Source organism: Perognathus longimembris, chromosome 13 (assembly GCF_023159225.1).
Source record: "Perognathus longimembris pacificus isolate PPM17 chromosome 13, ASM2315922v1, whole genome shotgun sequence".
NCBI classification, from domain to species: domain Eukaryota; kingdom Metazoa; phylum Chordata; class Mammalia; order Rodentia; family Heteromyidae; genus Perognathus; species Perognathus longimembris.
This window is the reverse complement of record NC_063173.1, coordinates 37,281,579-37,299,201: the sequence shown is the minus strand read 5'-3', so window position 1 is coordinate 37,299,201 and position 17,623 is coordinate 37,281,579. Positions and strand designations below refer to the sequence as shown.

General features: G+C 39.8%; 1 protein-coding gene across 1 annotated transcript in view; it reads right to left on the bottom strand.

Annotated features, from left to right (window-relative positions):
- Caprin1 (cell cycle associated protein 1) overlaps window positions 1–17,623 on the bottom strand; it is a 44,038-nt gene that overhangs the window by 8,486 nt on the left and 17,929 nt on the right. Inside the window, exons 5-15 of the mRNA XM_048359507.1 lie at window positions 14,687–14,925; window positions 14,520–14,602; window positions 12,522–12,659; window positions 10,003–10,055; window positions 9,839–9,925; window positions 8,239–8,394; window positions 8,043–8,151; window positions 5,425–5,486; window positions 3,586–3,696; window positions 3,253–3,402; window positions 1,293–1,443 (exon numbers count right to left, since the gene is read on the bottom strand). Of these exons, the coding sequence (XP_048215464.1) occupies window positions 1,293–1,443; window positions 3,253–3,402; window positions 3,586–3,696; window positions 5,425–5,486; window positions 8,043–8,151; window positions 8,239–8,394; window positions 9,839–9,925; window positions 10,003–10,055; window positions 12,522–12,659; window positions 14,520–14,602; window positions 14,687–14,925 (1,339 nt within the window). The remainder of the gene's footprint in view (window positions 1–1,292; window positions 1,444–3,252; window positions 3,403–3,585; window positions 3,697–5,424; window positions 5,487–8,042; window positions 8,152–8,238; window positions 8,395–9,838; window positions 9,926–10,002; window positions 10,056–12,521; window positions 12,660–14,519; window positions 14,603–14,686; window positions 14,926–17,623) is intronic.

Below are 17,623 nucleotides of genomic sequence, written 5' to 3'. Positions count from 1 at the left end.
GCTACTTTGCTGTCCAATTCGTTGTATTCCTAGAAATTAGCCAAAGACCTAAAAAAAGTATCTGAAGTCTTATAAACTTCAGAAATCTCTACCTGCATTATTGTGATAAACAGCAAAATAAGCTTTGCTTCAAAACAGTTCACCAAGTAAGGCATGAGTTTTATTCATTAGCACAATGTGAATCAAGGCAACTCTTAATTGCTTTTAAACTTTCCAACCGACCTGTTAACAAATATCATGCTACCACGTTATGAACAATTAACAATTAAAAGTTTATTTACATTATATTGAATTGTAACCCCTTTGTACAACTACTTAATAATGAAACTGGAGTAGGGCTGGGAGTGTGACTTAGTGGTATGCCTACCATGCATGAAGCCTTGGGTTCAATTCCTCGGTACCATATAAGTAGAAAAAGTCAGAAGTAGCACTGTGGCTCAAATGGTAGTGCTAGCCTTGAGCAAAAGAAGCCCAAGGACAAATGCCCAGGCCGAATTCAAGCCCCAGTACTACGGAGGGAAGGACGGAGGGAGGGAGGGAGGAAGGAAAGAAGGAAAGGAGTGCTGTTTATTGAAGTTAAAAAGTTAATTTCAATCAAGCATGATGGCTCATGCATATAATCCTAGCTATGTAGGACTGGCTGAGAGCTGAATATCAAAGTTCAAAGCCAGTCTGTGCAGCAAAGTTCGTGCGATTACCTCCAACTAAACAGCAAAAAGGGGGCTAAAGGGGGCTGGGAATATGGCCTAGTGACAAGAGTGCTTGCCTCATATACATGAAGCCCTGGGTTCGACTCCTCAGCACCACATAAATGGAAAAAGCCAGTAGTGGCACTGTGGCTCAAGTGGGAGAGTGCTAGCCTTGAGCAAAAAAGGAGCCAGGGACAGTGCTCAGGCCTTGAGTCCAAGCCCCAGGACTGGCCAAAAATAAATAAACAAACAGCAAAAAGTCAGAATTGAGGCTGTGGCTCAGGTGGTAGAGCATTAGCCTTGAATGAAAAAGCTAAAAGATAGCACCCACGGCCTAGGCTCTTAGTGAAGTGCCACCACTAGAAAACCTAAAACTAAAAAGGTTAATCCTAGAGAAAATTATGTAATGAAAGATATGTTATAAAAAGCTAACAGGAAAAAGTATATAAAAAGCTACAAAACAATACACAAATATGGACCAGTTACAGGTTTAACAATGAAAAATCACATGGTGTCCTTCTAAAATCAAAGCACTTGATTGGGCACCACCACTGTGAAGTCTGCATGAAACACAAGGAGCCAATACAACATTAGTTTTCCTACCCGTTTGAAGCTGTTCTTGCTGGAGCTCTGTTTGTTCCACCTGATGTGGCTGACTGGAAAAGCTCTGGTTATAACTGGCCTGGTACTGATTTTGCTGTTTTAAAGTTTCAGGTTCATTAACAGGAGGAACAGGGGCATTCATATTGAACACCTGTAAGCAATTAAAGTAAATAATCAGTTTATCCTTTACTCCTCTGCTCTGAATATGGCACACCTCAATGTTGTTTTTGCATTAAATGTACATAACTATCACAGAAAACATAGACACATATACACAGATCCTTCAATGTATTTCAGTGTAAGAAAACTTATCAGCATTTAATGGTTTTTGTTGTTGTTTTTTCTGGGGTTTTAGAGGGGAACCAAGTCCTGGGGCTTGAACTCAGGGTCTGAGCACTGGTCCCTGGCTTCCTTTTGCTCAAGGCTAGCACTCTACCAATTGAGCCACAGTGCCATTTTTCTGTTTATGTGGTACTGAAGAATTGAACGAACCCAGGGCTTCATGCATGCTAGGCAAGCACTCTACCTCTAAGCCACATTCCCAGACCCAGCACTTATGTTTTGAACAGAGAAGCTTATGAATATGCTGTGAAATGGAAGTGGGGACTTAAATCATAATATGTTTGATGCAATACCACTTGCAAAAGTTTAATTTTTAATCTTGTAATTCATTTAATTTTGATATTTCAATTAAAAATGAATTAAATAAAATTGGCACCAGGCATCACTGGCTCACACCTGTAATCCTACCTACAAGAGGCTAAAGATTGGAGTTCAAAGCCAGCCCAGGGAGGAAAGTCCATGATATCTCCAATTAACCACCAATAAGGACAGAAGCGGAGCTGTAGCTCAAAGTGATAAGAGCACTAGCCTTGAGCACAAAAAAAAAATAAATAAATAAAAATCAGAAAGAATGCCAAGGCTAAATTCAAGTCCCAGGAACTGCATGTTTATCTATTAGTGTTTTTAATCTAGAAGTTTAATCTAGTGTTTTAATCTAGAAGTTCTCAACTTTAAGGATACTTATTGATAAGCCAGGGTGAAATAGAACAAAATTTCAGTAATTTAGAAAATTATCCAAATAGGGGAAAATGTCAATTGTTAATCTAAGTTATCATTTACAGGGATACTAGAGTAGTTGACTTCATTATATGTTACTTTGTTAATTAAATTAAAAGAGTAACACTTACCAAAGAAAATATTCAGGTACATAATGTGTTTTTTGGTTTGTTTTTTCTTTTGCCAGTCCTGGGGCATGGACTCAGGGCCTCAATACTGTCCCTGGCTTCTTTTTGCTCAAGGCTAGCACTCTGCCACTTGAGCCACAACACCACTTCTGGCCCTTTTCTATATATGTGGTGCTGGGGAATTGAACCCAGGGCTTCATGTATACGAGGCAAACACTCTTGCCACTAGGCCATATCCCCAGCCTCAGGTACATAATGTATAAGTCTCAAATTTATCAGAGATAAAGATAACATCTTAAACAGTTAACAACTCTATTAAATATAATCTATATCTAGGTGCTGGTGGCTCACACCTGTAATCCTAGCTACTTGGGAGGCTGAGGGAAATCCATGAGACTCTTATCTCCAATTAACCATTAAAAAAGCCTGAAGTACAGCCATGGCTCAAGTGATAAAGGAATTAGCTATGGGCAAAAAAGCTCAGGGATAGCCCAGGCACAGGGTGCAAGCCCCAAGATGAGCACAAAAAATAGTAAAATAAATAAAAATAAATGTAAACTATTACCAGGGCGAGTAACACATGCCTGTAATTCCAACACTTCGGAGGCTGGAGCAAAAGGACTGCAAAAGTTCTATGCCCGGATGGGCTACAAATATTTCTATAACCTACACTCATAGTAGATATGATACAGGCTCACAGACAGACAGTTCAATGAAGACTGAGACTCTTAATTTTATAGTACATAAAATGTTACTTGGATTAATTTGCATACCGTTTGCATGGATTGGAATGGAGCTGCATTTACATTGATTCCACTGCTATGCAAAGGTTTACTTGTCCCAGCTTGGAATACTTGAGGCTGAGAAGCGGCAGGAAGGGATGATGCTGCTGTAGTCTGGTCTGTATTTAAAGAGATTGTTGCCTAAACACAAAGCAAATAATAGGTACACTTAGTGGTAAACTAACTCAAAATGTTTAATTATTTCAACTATTCCATTAAAGTTGAGAAAGTCACCACTAACATGACTTAGTAATTGTATATTACCTCTGCCAATTCATGAGTAAGTGCCTAACCCAGCTTATATAGCCTGGTAATATAACTTGCCTGAATCTGATCAATTGGTTCCTTTTGTGGGCGTTGCTCTGTAGCATGAGAAGGTTGGTATAAGGGTTGGGAAGCAGTATAACCCTCACTTGTGGATGAAACCAAAGGAACCTAAACAGAAGTTTAAGAAAATAAGTACAAAATTGACCATTAAAAAATAAACCAGCCCTGACAAGACACTGGTGACTCAGACCCTAGCAACTTTGGGGGCTAAAATCTGAGAACTGAGCTTCAAAGCTAGCTCAGGCAGTCCATAAACCCTTCTCTCCAATTAATTAAAAGCCAGTCAAGAGATAGCGAGCCAGCCATGAGCAATACAGCCAAGCAAGAGTGCAAGGCCTTGAGTTCAAGTCCCAGGACTAATACCTGCCCCCAATTCCCCCTAAAAAGTTAAAAAAAATTACAGAGTAAAAATCCCTACCAAGTAAAAAAAAAAGAAAAAGCCAGAAGTGGAGCTAGAGCCAGAAGTGGAGCTAGAGCAAAAACAAACTCAGGGATACCACCACCTAGGACCTAATACAAAAAGGACCAAAGAAAAAAAAGATATGCCTTTTTTTCTGGTGCCAGTCCTGGGGCTTGCATTCAGGGCCTTGAGCACTGTCCCTGGCTTTTTTGCTCAAGGCTAGCACTCTACCACTGAACCACAGCACCATTTCTGGCTTTTTCTATTTATGTGGTGCTGAGGAATCATGTATACGTGGCAAGCACTCTACCACTAGGTTATATCCCCAGCCCCAAGATATGCTCTTTTTTATGCCAGTACTGGGGCTGACCGTCTCTTATTTATTTCACTTAAGGCTAGCAGTCTACCTCTTGATCCACAGCAATACTTCTGGGCTTCTGTGGTGGTTAATTGGAGTTGGAAGTCTCACAGACTTTCCTGCCCAGGCTAGCTTTGAGCTGTGATCCATAGAGCTCAGCCTCTTTAGTAGCTAGGACTATAGGCATAAGGCATCACCAAGATTTTTAAAAATAAAAAATTAAGAAGAATCTCTCTGCATTTGGAAACTATAAATCCTTATAACTGCAAAGTACTATATTTTAAATCTTAAAGCTTAATAAATTTTAGTATATTATAAAATCCCCTCATCAGTTCCTAAGATTTAAAAATCTATTGAAAAACTTTGGAACTATGTTGACTAAAAACACGTTGTCTGAACCTCAACTCAGTGTGAAATTAAAAAGCTTATTTTACCTGGGTCCCAGTGGCTCATGCCTGCATCCTAGCTACTTAGGAGGCTGAGATCTAAGTGTCACAGTTTGAAGCCAGCCTTGGCTCCAATTAATCACCAAAAAGCCAAAAGTGGAACGGTGGCTTACGTGGTAGACAGCTAATCTTGTGTGAAAGCTCAGGGACAGGGCCCAGGCCCTGAATATGTACGTGTACGTGTACGTGTACGTGTACGTACACACACACACACACACACACACCTTCATTTTAATAAACTTTTATAAAGAACATGAAAAAGCTTAAGTCACCAAGAGTAAAGTAAACATAATTACCCATCATAACTACTCATATGTCAGTGAATCTGTGAAAAACAGACTTTAATAAAAACTGCATAGGTGGGGCTGGGGATATGGCCTAGTGGCAAGAGTGCTTGCCTCGTATACATGAGGCCCTGGGTTCGATTCCCCAGCACCACATATACAGAAAATGACCAGAAGTGGCGCTGTGGCTCAAGTGGCAGAGTGCTAGCCTTGAGCAAAAAGAAGCCAGGGACAGTGCTCAGGCCCTGAGTCCAAGCCCATGACTGGCCAAAAAAAAAAAAAACCTGCATACGTAACTACTGAAGAGTAACCTAAGAAACAAACCTGCAAAGTTATTATTCCTCTTACCTGTGTAGCTTCTGGTTGTACTGACACTTGATTAGGTTGAGCAAGTCTAGATTCAGAATGAACTACAAAAATAACAAGATTATACAAAATCAAATTTCTGAAGAAATGTGTAAATATCTTTAACATGGCAGTACATGGAAAATTTTTATGGTCAAATAAATATTTTATTCATCAAGAAAAGAACTGATGAAAAAACTATTACATGGTAGTAATAGTACTACCAAGTTCTGGCTTTCAAATGAGAATTCTGGTTTACTACCTATGATTGCAGTTTATTCTCACATTCCTTTCATTTTGTATTTTGTAAGGTAAACCCAATACCAGAAAGTTATCCAGAATTAAGGAGAGAATGACAGACATCCACAAGTTTGCCATTTAAAGCAATAAAAGTAGCATTACCTATGCAAACTCAAGACTTGGGATAATGTTTAGTTAATATTTTAACATCAACCTTTAACTTGTCTATGTTTTGATGGGAGCTGGGGGAATGAGAAGAGAAAAAGAATAAACAAATATTTTAAAGTCTATATGGAATTCAATGTGGATGGAACTTTATTTTGTAGTTCTTACCAAGGTACTACCTTCCTCCCCAACTATTGTTAAAAAGATAATCCTGGGGCTGGGAATGTAGCTTAGTGGTACAGTGCTTGCCTAACATGAATGCATGAAGCCCTGGGTTCAATCCCTCAGCACCACATAAACAGAAAAGGCCAGAAGTGGCATTGTGGCTCAAGAGGTACAGTGCTAGCCTGGAGGAAGAATCCAGGGACAGTACTCAGGCCCTGAGTCAAACCCCAGGACTGTTTAAAAAAGAAAAAAAGGTAATCCTAAGTACAAAATCACTGGTCATTTAGAAACCAAAAACTATCACTCAAGTATGTGACTACCTAAAAATCCTTAGGGTTGTATCATGTTAACATAAGGCAAAATTTGGCACAACCTGTCAACAGGAAAACTATCCATCTCTTACTCTGGCTAGCGCTCAAATAATAACTTTTGCTTTCTAAAGCCAGGCACTGGTAGCTCATGCTTTATAATCCTAGTTACTCAGCTCTGAAATATGACGATCTCAGTTCAAAGCCAGCCCAATATAGGAAAAGTCCATGAGACACTTATCTCCAATTAACCACCAAAAAAGCAGGAAATGGAGCTGTGGCTCAAATGGTTGAATGCTAAGCCTTGAACACAAAAGCTCAAGCACAGTTCCCAGGCCCTGAGCTGAAGTTCCCCATACTGGCACAACTTAAGTTTTCCTAACTTTTGGTAGAAAGTTGACAGATATTTTAAGCTTCCTTAAATATAGAGAAGTTGAAACCACCTTGCCAAATTGTGTCGCTGAATGTGCTTTTACTCAGTAACTTCTCTGACAACATAAGATTACACAACATTGCACATGTAGATACCACTACATGAAGAAAAGACCAAGAAAACCCTAAATGAATGTCCCAAGAAAGAAGATCCTTTAATGCATGGAGCCAACTGATTGCTAGTAACTGTCTTGCTTATTTTACCCTCTTAAAACAATTTCCTTTCTGGGCTAGGAATATGGCCTTGCTTGCCTCGTATAGATGAAGCCCTGGGTTTGATTCCTCAGCACCACATATATAGAAAATGGCCAGAAGTGGCACTGTGGCTCAAGTGGCAGCGTGCTAGGCTTGAGCAAAAAGAAGCCAGGGACAGTGCTCAGGCCCTGAGTCCAAGCCCCAGGACTGGGCGGCGGGGGGATTTCCCTTCTTCAGTATATCTTGTTTTGATTTAGGGATTGAAAATTTAAGAAATTTTCCTAAGGAGATACATCTACCACTTTCATTCCTAATAGCAAGAAAAGGATTTGTACAAATTATAATAAAAAGTAAAAATTGGTCATTGCCAGAAAGAAGTGAGTGGATACTATGGAGTAAAGGAAAATAATAATCAGTGATCAAGCAGGAGCACAAGATATAAATTTCTGCAGTATTAATAGCAATGTTTCATTTCCTGCTCTAATTGCTGGGGTTTTTCGTTTCAGCATGCGGAGTTCAATGGCCAGTACCACCACTCAAAAAAATAAAAAAAAACTAGGGGCTGGGAATATGACTTAGTGGTAGAGTGCTTCCCTTGTATGCATGAAGCCCTGGGTTACGATTCCTCAGCACCACATAAACAAAAAAGACCAGAAGTGGTGCTGTGACTCAAGAGGTAGAGTGCTACCCTCAAGCAAAAAGAAGCCAGAAGTGCTCAGGTCCTGAGTCCAAGCCCCAGCCATGGCAAAAAACGAGAGAGAGGAGAGAGGAGAGAGGAGAGAGGAGAGAGGAGAGAGGAGAGAGGAGAGAGAGAGAGAGAGAGAGAGAGAGAGAGAGAGAACTATAAGAAAAGTTATTACATGAGGCCCTGGGTTCAATTCCCCAGCACCACATATACAGAAAATGGCCAGAAGTGGCGCTGTGGCTCAAGTGGCAGAGTGCTAGCCTTGAGCAAGAAGAAGCCAGGGACAGTGCTCAGGCCCTGAGTTCAAGCCCAGGACTGGCCAAAAAAAAAAAAAAGTTATGCCAAATATTAATGAAAAGTTTAATTTTCATAAAGTGTAAAATAAAGCATTAGCCTATACTTTCTTTACTAAAAATGTTAACATTACCAACCTGGGGGGCAAACCAGCTGAGGCATGTCCATATTTTGGGTTGGATTCATAGGCTGTGCAGATACAATGGCAGGATCAAGTGTCTGGTTTTCAAAATCCAGCATTGAGTCCTATGAGAATAATGGAATTATGTCAAAAGACATAAATTCTTAAAGTGTACAGTTTTGGTTTGTTTTTTTTTACTAAAAAACACTAACCTGTATGAAATTATAAGGACCTTGCATTTGTGCCATAAGATCTTGTACTCGCTGTCTTCTCACAAGGGGATCTGCCTGAGCCACCTGAGTCAAAGAGTGGGGCTCAGGCACTGAAGGAGATGCAGCCTGTGGTTGTTGCTGGAGTGAATTTACCACCTAAAGTCAGGAGAGAGGTGGAAGAGCTCTATTCATTACTATCATGACTCATCCTCAAGCCATGAAAACTATCCTATGAACAGAACAGGCTATGAAATAGTTACTCAAATGGTCTACAATTATTCCAAAACTAGCATTCTGGCCAGTAATGGTATCTGAACTGAATCTATACTATCTTTACCAAATGTATATTATACATACATTTAAAATAAGAACCAAGGGCTGGGGATATAGCCTAGTGGCAAGAGTGCCTGCCTCGGATACACGAGGCCCTAGGTTCGATTCCCCAGCACCACATATACAGAAAACGGCCAGAAGTGGCGCTGTGGCTCAAGTGGCGGAGTGCTAGCCTTGAGCGGGAAGAAGCCAGGGACAGTGCTCAGGCCCTGAGTCCAAGGCCCAGGACTGGCCAAAAAATAAATAAATAAATAAATAAGAACCAAGTATTTAGCCAGCACTCAAACAATGTTGGCTTTAACTATCATTAAAATTTTAACTTTAATTCATTCAAATTTCTTCCATTCTGTATTTTCTGGTGCTTCAGTGTTACATCAGATCTGTTTCTCAGATCTAATAATCTCCACTAATAAATGTTCTTAGTAATCCCTTGCTCTACTTGAAAATTCTTGCTGACTTTTACAGTATCTCATTTATATTCATTCTACTTGGCTTAATTTTAAGCTCTGGAAATCATAATATTGAGAATCATCATATCATTTTCTCAAGCAATACTGAGATAAAAATCATTAAGCTAAAGAGAAAGGGTAAATGACATGAATATAAAGTATGTGTACCAAGGGGCTGAGGGTGTGGCTCAGGTGGTAGAACATCAGCCAATGATAAAAAGTATCAGATCAAAAGTCTGAATCCCAGCCTTGGACCAAAGACAAAAAACCCTGACAAAATTGTTTTAAAATGGTGCAAGGCTGTATGTACATCATCAAACATACACTCTGTGCATATAGGAATATGTCATACCCAACTCCAACTCCCCTGTCTAATGCATGTCATAGAAAATCTGTGTTTTTTTTAAGTCATTTAGCTGAGGTAGGTGCTAGTGGCACATATTTGTAGTACTAGCTACTCAGGAGGCTAAGACCTGGAGAGTCTTGGCTCAAAGCTCAAGGAGAAAATCTAGAGGACTTTAAGTAGTTAGATGGATCTCATCTAGCAAACTGACAGACTAGACAGAGGCATGGCTCAAGTGGTAGAACACTTAAAGGAGAAAAGCCATATAATCATCTAAGGACCACCTAGAAAAAAAAAGAAAGCACAGATCCTATCTGAAAAGTAACTAAAAGAGAACATCTGGAGGCACGATGCAAGTAGCAGAATGGTAGCAACCCAAGTCCCTGATAACAAAATCCCATTAACATAAACAGAGTAAACAGAGTAAATAGAATAACCAAACATCAATCTGGCAATAAATACAGAGAACTCTTACCTCAACAGTTTCAACTGTCCATTCATCTACTTGCTCTTTTTCACCACTGCTGAACTGTGCTTCTGCCATAAATTGTCTATTTACATACTGCAAAACAAAGTAAATGTTTGAAATGTCTGTCTGAAAGTTAGGTAAGTTAAAGGTATATTAAGCAAAAGTCATACCTCTGTTGATTCAACTTCACTTTGCTCAGTGTATTCTTCTGCTGGTTCAGGTTCTAGGCAGTTAAAAAAAAAGATTTTTTTTAGGTCAGTAAAAGCAGTCTGAAAGATAAATCATGGTTATCTACAGAATTTACATCACATCAAAAAAAGATCTGTATTGGGGCTGGAAATGTGGCTTAGTGGTAGAGTGCGTGCCTAGTATGCATGAAGCTCTGGGTTTGATTCCTGAGCACCACAGAAACAGCAAAGGTCAGAAGTGGCACTGTGGCCTTGAGCAAAAAGCCAGGGACAGTGTGCACAGGCCCTGAGTCCAAGCCCCCAGGACTGGCAAAGACAAACAAAAAACTGTATTGTAAGCTATTACTGTGGGTGAAAATGTTATGTAAATGTAGATATGAGTATATGTGCCACTTGTGAGGAATCCTCACAAGAGGTTACGCAAGTGTGAAGACAGGGGATCTATTGGAAATATCTGTACTCAATTTAACTGTTCTTCAAGGGGCTGGGAATATGGCCTGGGTTTGATTCCTCAGCACCGCATAAAACAGAAAAGGCCAGAAGTGGCACTATGACTCAAGTGGTAGAGTGCTAGCCATAACCAAAAAGAAGTCAGGGACAGTGCTCAGGCCCTGAGTTCAAGCCCCAGGACTGCCCCATCCCATCCCCCCAAAAAACACAGTTCTTCAAAGTCTACTTTTAGACAGATGTAGTGTCTCAAGGCCCAATCTCACATAAGCTAGGTACAGTGTTTTGGAACTGTGATTCCAGATACACAGAAGGCTTAAGTAGGAAAATCTCAGTCCCATTGGGCCATTACTGAGAACTGATCCAAAAACTGAAACAAAGACTTGAAGGCGTGTCTCAATTGGTAAGTCCCAGTGTTGCTAGGCTCAAACCTTTTTGAAAAATAATGCAAAAACCAAGTAAGTACTTTTAACATTGACAATTCTAGTGAAACTCCAATTAAGTAGACAGTTCACCACAATATAACCTGTTTGTTTTCAAAGTTACACGTTAAGAGTTCCTGCATTTTACCATTTTTGCAATTAGAATGTTTTCTTTATTTCAGAACAAATTAACATTACTTATCATTCTAGATTAGGTATAATGCAATAAACACTTCCTACACTAAAATTCTTCTATTTTAGCGGGTGCCAGTGGCTCATGCCTGTAATCCTAGCTACTTAGGAGCCTGCTATCTGTGGATCACAGTTCGAAGACAGCCTAGCAGGAAAATGCTTCAGATCCTAATCTCCAGTTAACCTCTCAAAAGCTGGAAGTAGAGCTAACTCAAGTGGTAAAGTTGATAGCCTTGAGCAAAGTCAATTGGAGACAGTTCTGCACTTAAGCCCCAGGATCACCCCCCCACACCATACATACATACACATATTTTTTTTTTTACAAATTAATTTAATGAAAACAGACTGAAATTTTAGTAAACCACTGTAATGACTTGGGGAGAAAGATGCCTTTTGTTGTTCATCTGGTAAAAAGTCTACTAATATAGAATCTTCCCTTATGGTTCCCATAATGGCCAACATTAATGAAGTATCAACTCAAATTTCACACATTACTTTCTCTTCTGGTAATACTGGAGGCGGGGGGAGAATACAACATTGAATTCAAAAACACATACTTACTTGACTGGTGTTCTATAATTGAGGTCAAGCCTCCATTTGTGGCTGGTTACTTGGAAATAAATCTTGTAAGATTTTTTTCTGCCTGAGCTGGCTTTGAACTTTGACCCTCAGATTTCAACATCCAGAGTATCTGTGTTTATAGGTAAGCTACCTGCACCTGGCTAATACATTCAATTGGGCTCGGAATTTTACTAACTTAAGAGTTACTGTAGAAGTCCTATTAGTCTAGCTAACACAATTATTGCTGTGCTAGATTTCAAAATGAATTAGAACATAACCTGTGCTGCTGTGAAATTTCTAATTTATAACTATAATCTCCCCATGATAAAAGAAAGAAGTTTTAGCTAGGCACTGGTAAGGATCATAGTTTGAAGCCAGCCCGGGCAGGAAAGTGAATGAGACTCTTATCTCCAATTACTCCCAAAAGAGCCAAAAGTGGAGCTATGGTATGAGTGATGAGTGCTAGCCTTGAGCACCAAAGCTCAGGGACAGCAGATAGTCCCTGAATTCAAGCTTCAGAACTGACACAAAAAAGAAAAGATTCATAGTAAGCAATATGCAGAAATCAAGAGAAAAAAAATCTATTTAAAAATTATAGAAACTAACTCTTACCAGCAACACTTGAGCAAGAACTGTCAATAACCATATCAAGATGAGTGGAACTGACAGCTAATACTTCATGCAATTAATTTTTTCAATTGAAATTACTCTCCATGTGCTTTGTCTTCACATTTTATCATGTACATTTTAATTTTTTAATCTAAATATAACAATTCAATACTTAATTGTGTATCTTAAACCCCTAACAAAAGGAAAAGAAAGGCCAGGACCTTTAAACTCAAGACCTAAAAGATCCTATCGGTCTCTACCGATACTTACCAGCTTCAGCTACCTGGTCTTCCCCTGTAGGTGCAGAAGCTGCTTCTTCTTCTTCACATAGCCCATTCTGATGATTGTGAGTGCTATCAAAGTAGTTTGACTGAAAAACACGCTCAACAATTTCCTTTAAAGCTTTATCTAAAAAAATTAATATAAATTAAAGGTTAGACTTATGATGACAGGCTTAAAATGATTCAATGCTCCACCCCATACTGCAAAAAAAAAATACCTTTATAAACAGCTAATAAAATTTACACATACACACAAAAAGATGAAATTTCACCAAGAAATTGTGTCACAGGTTGACAAGCTATAAGACTACTTGTATTAAAACCTTGTGGGGGCTGGGAATGTGGCTTAGCAGTAGCTTGTCTAGCATGAATAAAGCCCTGAGTTTGATTCCTCAGCACCACATACACAGAAAAAGCCAGAAGTGGCACTGTGGCTCAAGAGGTAGAGTGCTAGCCTTGAGCAAAAAGAAGCCAGGAAGGGCTGGGAATATGGCCTAGTGGCAATAGTGCTTTGCTTGCCTTGTATACATGAAGCTCTGGGTTCAATTCCCCAGCACTTCATATACAGAAAACAGCGAGAACACTGTGGCTCAAGTGGCAGAGTAGCTAGCCTTGAGCAAAAAGAAGCCAGGGACAAAGCTCAGGACCTGAGTCCAAGCCCCAGGACTGGCAAAAAAAAATGAAGCCAGGGATGGTGCTCAGGCCCTGAGTCCCAAGTTCCAGAAAAAAACTTGTGGGGAAGCCAGGCACTGTGACTCATGCCTATAATCCTAACTACTCAGGAGGCTGAGATCTAAGGATCACTGTTTGAAGCCAGCCTAGGCAGGAAAGCCTATAAGACTCTTCAATTAAATCACAGAAAAAGCCAGGTACTATCCCTGGTCTCCTTTTGCTCAAGGCTAGCATTCTACCCCTTGAGCCACAGCGCTAGCCTTGAGCAAAAGGAGACCAGGGATAGTGCCTGGTCCTAGAATTTAAGCCTCAGGACCAGCAAAAACAGATAGAAACTTTGTGGGGTTTTTTGTTGCTGTTGTTTGGAGGGTCCTGGGGCTTAAACTAAGGGCCTGGGCAATGTCCCTGAGCTTTTGTGCTCAAGACTAGCTAGCGCTCTACCAGTTGAGCACTACCTACACCGCCAGCTAGGGCTCTGTACCATGCCAGCCTATCAAGCCAGCACAAAGCGGAGTTCAAACCCAAAAACTGCCAAAAAGGAAAAGTACTACAAAAAGAGCAATAAACTGGATCTCATCACAGTGAGACTTCCCTGGCATACTTGCTATAAAAGCTAAGATAAAGCCAGGTACTAATGTCTCACCAAAAAAGCTAGAAATGGAGCTGTGGCTCAAGTGGTAGAGCTCTATCCTTGAGCAACAAAACTCAAGAGACAGTGCCCAGGCCCTTGAGTTCAAGACTCAGGACCAAAACTCAAGAAAAATAATAAAGGTTGAAATGGAGCTGTAGCTCAAGTGACAGAGTGCTAGCCTTGAGCACAAAAGCTCAGGGAAAGCACCCATGAAAGATACTTAGTGGAGGGAAGTATTTCATGGTAGAAGTGTACTTTCCTGGTCTTGTGTAGTAACTGTATGTAGCAGGGCTATTCCAATTGGACAATGTACAGGAGAGAAAAATTTTTAACAAAATGGTATCAAAATAGCACAGAATTAATCCCAATCAACTCTGACTAATGAACATTTCATGTTTTTCTTCACTTCAGAAACACATGATTCAGAAGTACCTATTTTCAAAACTTTATGGCTGAAAACTGTACATAAAAGCATTTTCATTAGCTATAGTGATGTTACAATCCTGAAATATGCAAACAACGTTAGACCAGAACAATGAAACCTGTTGAAATTGTTTTAAAAGGATGGGAAAGACTGGGATGGGAATGAATGGGGGGCATTTTGTATGTTATGGGGATGTCATTAATACCCCACTTGCACAAATAAGACAATAATCCTGGAAAGGAAGTTGAAGTTATACTCACAGGTTGTTCCACATACAGATTTTTCCTTCCCTTCTAACAAGTCCCACAGGTGAATGGAGGCATGTTCATACTGTTCATTCAACCTATAATAAACAATAATATAACTAATCACCTTTCAGTTTATGAATTAAATATTTATAAGTTTTTGTTATCAAGTACCACTGTACCTTAAACTCATGTCCCTTTCAGGGTCCACTAGCTTGTAGAATTCATCCAACAATGACAATTCTTCTTCAGACAATATTGGCACTCCATTTAAACCTTGCTTCAGGTCAGTTCTCACTTCCTCATCTCCCAGTTTGTCCAAAACATATTGTAGCTCAAGTACAGTTTTTAAACGTTTCTGTTCAGCTTCTTCTCTCATAAGCTGTTCCCGACGAGCTGTCTTCTTTATTGTTTTCTGAATCTATAGAATGTAAGACCAAAAAAGTTAGAAGGTATCTATTAAAAATTCTCATTTTTAGTAAGTACCCATTTTCTAACATAAAATGCCAAATCTGGCCTGGCACTGGTGGATCATGCCGTAATCCTGGCTAATCAGGAAGCTAAGATCTGAAGATCACAGTTTTAAGCCAGCCAGGCAGGAAAGTCTTTGAGATTCTTATTTGCAATTAACCACCAGAAAACTGGAATTGGAGCTGTGGCTCAAAGTGGTAGAGCACTAGCTTTGGGCAAAAAGAGCTCAAGGACAGCGCCCAGGCCCTGAGTTCAAGCTCCACAAACAACCAAAAAACAAACAGGTGCCAAAACCTACCAATGACTGCACTCCCTTGCCCCAAGAATTGTATCAGAAAGACTATTAAAAATAATGATTAAAGTCATAATCCTACCTACTTTGGGGGCTGAGATCTGAGGAATACAATTTGAAAGTAACCTAGGCAGGAAAGTCTGAGACTCTTATTAACCACCAACATGTCAGCACCCAGGCTCTTGAGTTCAAGCCTCACTTCCAACACACAGTATAGACACACAAATAGTAATAAAAACTCTTGTCTTTAGGAGTAAGAGAATGAGGGTAGAACAAAAGAAACTGGCAGTAAAAGATAAATAAACATATATGCATTCATCCCACAAAGATCAAAGGGATGCCACCAGCCAAACTTAAATGCTTCTTTTTCACCCCTCCATTTTCACACTTATCACCTTGGAAACTTTGAAAAGGTCAGCATTTTTAGTATCTATGGCTCTGCTTTCCTTCTCATTCTTCCCCTATCTAAAGTCTTACTACAATTAAGAGATAGAGAAAAAAAAAAGAGGATCATATGAAGCCTATATTGAAAAGAAGATGGAGACCAGAAGAATGATAAAGGTAGAAAAAATACAAATCTAAATGTTAGAAGAGTGGTTCAATAATCTCAGTAATAAAATACTACTATTGAACAAACAGTATGTATGAGCAGAGATACAACTTACAATGATCAAGAACTTCCAAGGATAAAGTGTCACATATTAAAATGGATCTGAGGATGACGGTTCGAAGCCAGCCCACGCAGAAAAAAATCCCTGTGAAACTCTTACCTCTAAATAACCACTCAAAAAAAAAAAAAAACAGAAATGGTGCAGTGGTAAAACGCTAGCCGAGGCTCAGAGACAGAGCCCAGGACCTGAGTTCAAGTGCAACAACAACAAAAAAAGGTAAAATAACAAGAAAAACTACTTTTGGTGAAATAGTTCAACAGGGAAGAGGGAAAAGCAAAGCCAGAACACAAACTACAGCTGGCTTGAAAAAAAGCTCTTTCTTGGTGGTACCAGGGTTTGAACTCCAATCTCCTGCTTGCTAGGCAGGCATTTTAACTCTTAAACCATTATGCATCCAGCCCTGAATTTCTTGAATGCAAAGTATTTAGTAAATGTTGAAAAAGCCCATATACTATGAAGGCTGAGGATCATAGTTGGAAGCTAACTTGGGCAAACAAATCCTTAAGATTCATACCTCCAACTAAACACTAGTGGCTCACACCTGTAAACCTAGCTACGCCATAGGTTGAAACCTAAGGATCAAGGTGCAAAGCTAGAAGGTAGTGCTGTCACTCAAATGCTGGAGCACTTAATAGCACTTAGACCCTGAGTTCAAGTCCCAATACCAGGACAAGTATTCTTTTTTTTTTTTGCCAGTCCTGGGGCTTAAACTCAGGGCATGGGCACTATCTCTGAGCTTCTTTTGCTTTAGCACTCTACCACTTGAGCCACAGCACCACTTTCAGCTTTTCCTGTTTGTGTGGTACTGAGGAATCGAACCCAGGGCTTCATGTATGCTAGACAAGCACTCTAACCACTAGGCCTCATTCCTAGCCCCACAACTTAATTTTTTTTAAATCTCTTTCTTCCAGTCAAACAGCAGCAAAAAGCCAGAATTGGAGGTGTGATTCGAAAGTACCAGCCATCCTCAAAAACCCCATAAATGCAAGAGGGTCTGAGTTCAAGCTGCAATACAAGCCTCTAAACCCAAAAAACCCAGTATGCAAAATATAGCAGAAAATCAAATCACTACCTTAAAGCCCAGACATGTTTCTAAAAGTACCAGATTGTTAGAATAGGGGACACTATTAACTGCCACAGGGATAGTAGCTTCAGAAATAGATTATATTTAATGGCATAGCAACCCTATGAACCCTGTTTTTAAAAAAAAAGAAAGAAATTGGGCATGGTTCATCAAGACTGAAGCTCTTACGAATCCCTACTTACAGACTGTGTTCTGTATTTTCCCCAAAATTCTTATGCTGAAAATTTTGTCCCCTCAATAGAATCCTCAAAGGGATTAAGGCCTCTGGGAGATTACTGTGGTCACAAGGGCCCCTAAAAAACAGATAAACTGCACTAAAAGTTTGCCAAAGTGTGTTCATGTTCTCTTCCACCACCTTCTGTCCTGTGGGGGAACAGTTAAGATGGTCCTCATCAGATACAAGTGTCTTGGCTTTAAAGTTCCCAAGCTCCTCAACCATGAGAGGTACGTTTCCCATCTTTGTAAACTGTCCACACTCCTGCTTCCCGAGTATTGTACGTCAATGTATTGGTCCTTCCTCAGCTGAGAAGAACTGGTCAACAAATTATTTGACTTCCATAATCAAAGAAAACTTTAGTTTTTTTCTTGTTTCCAAAGGCTT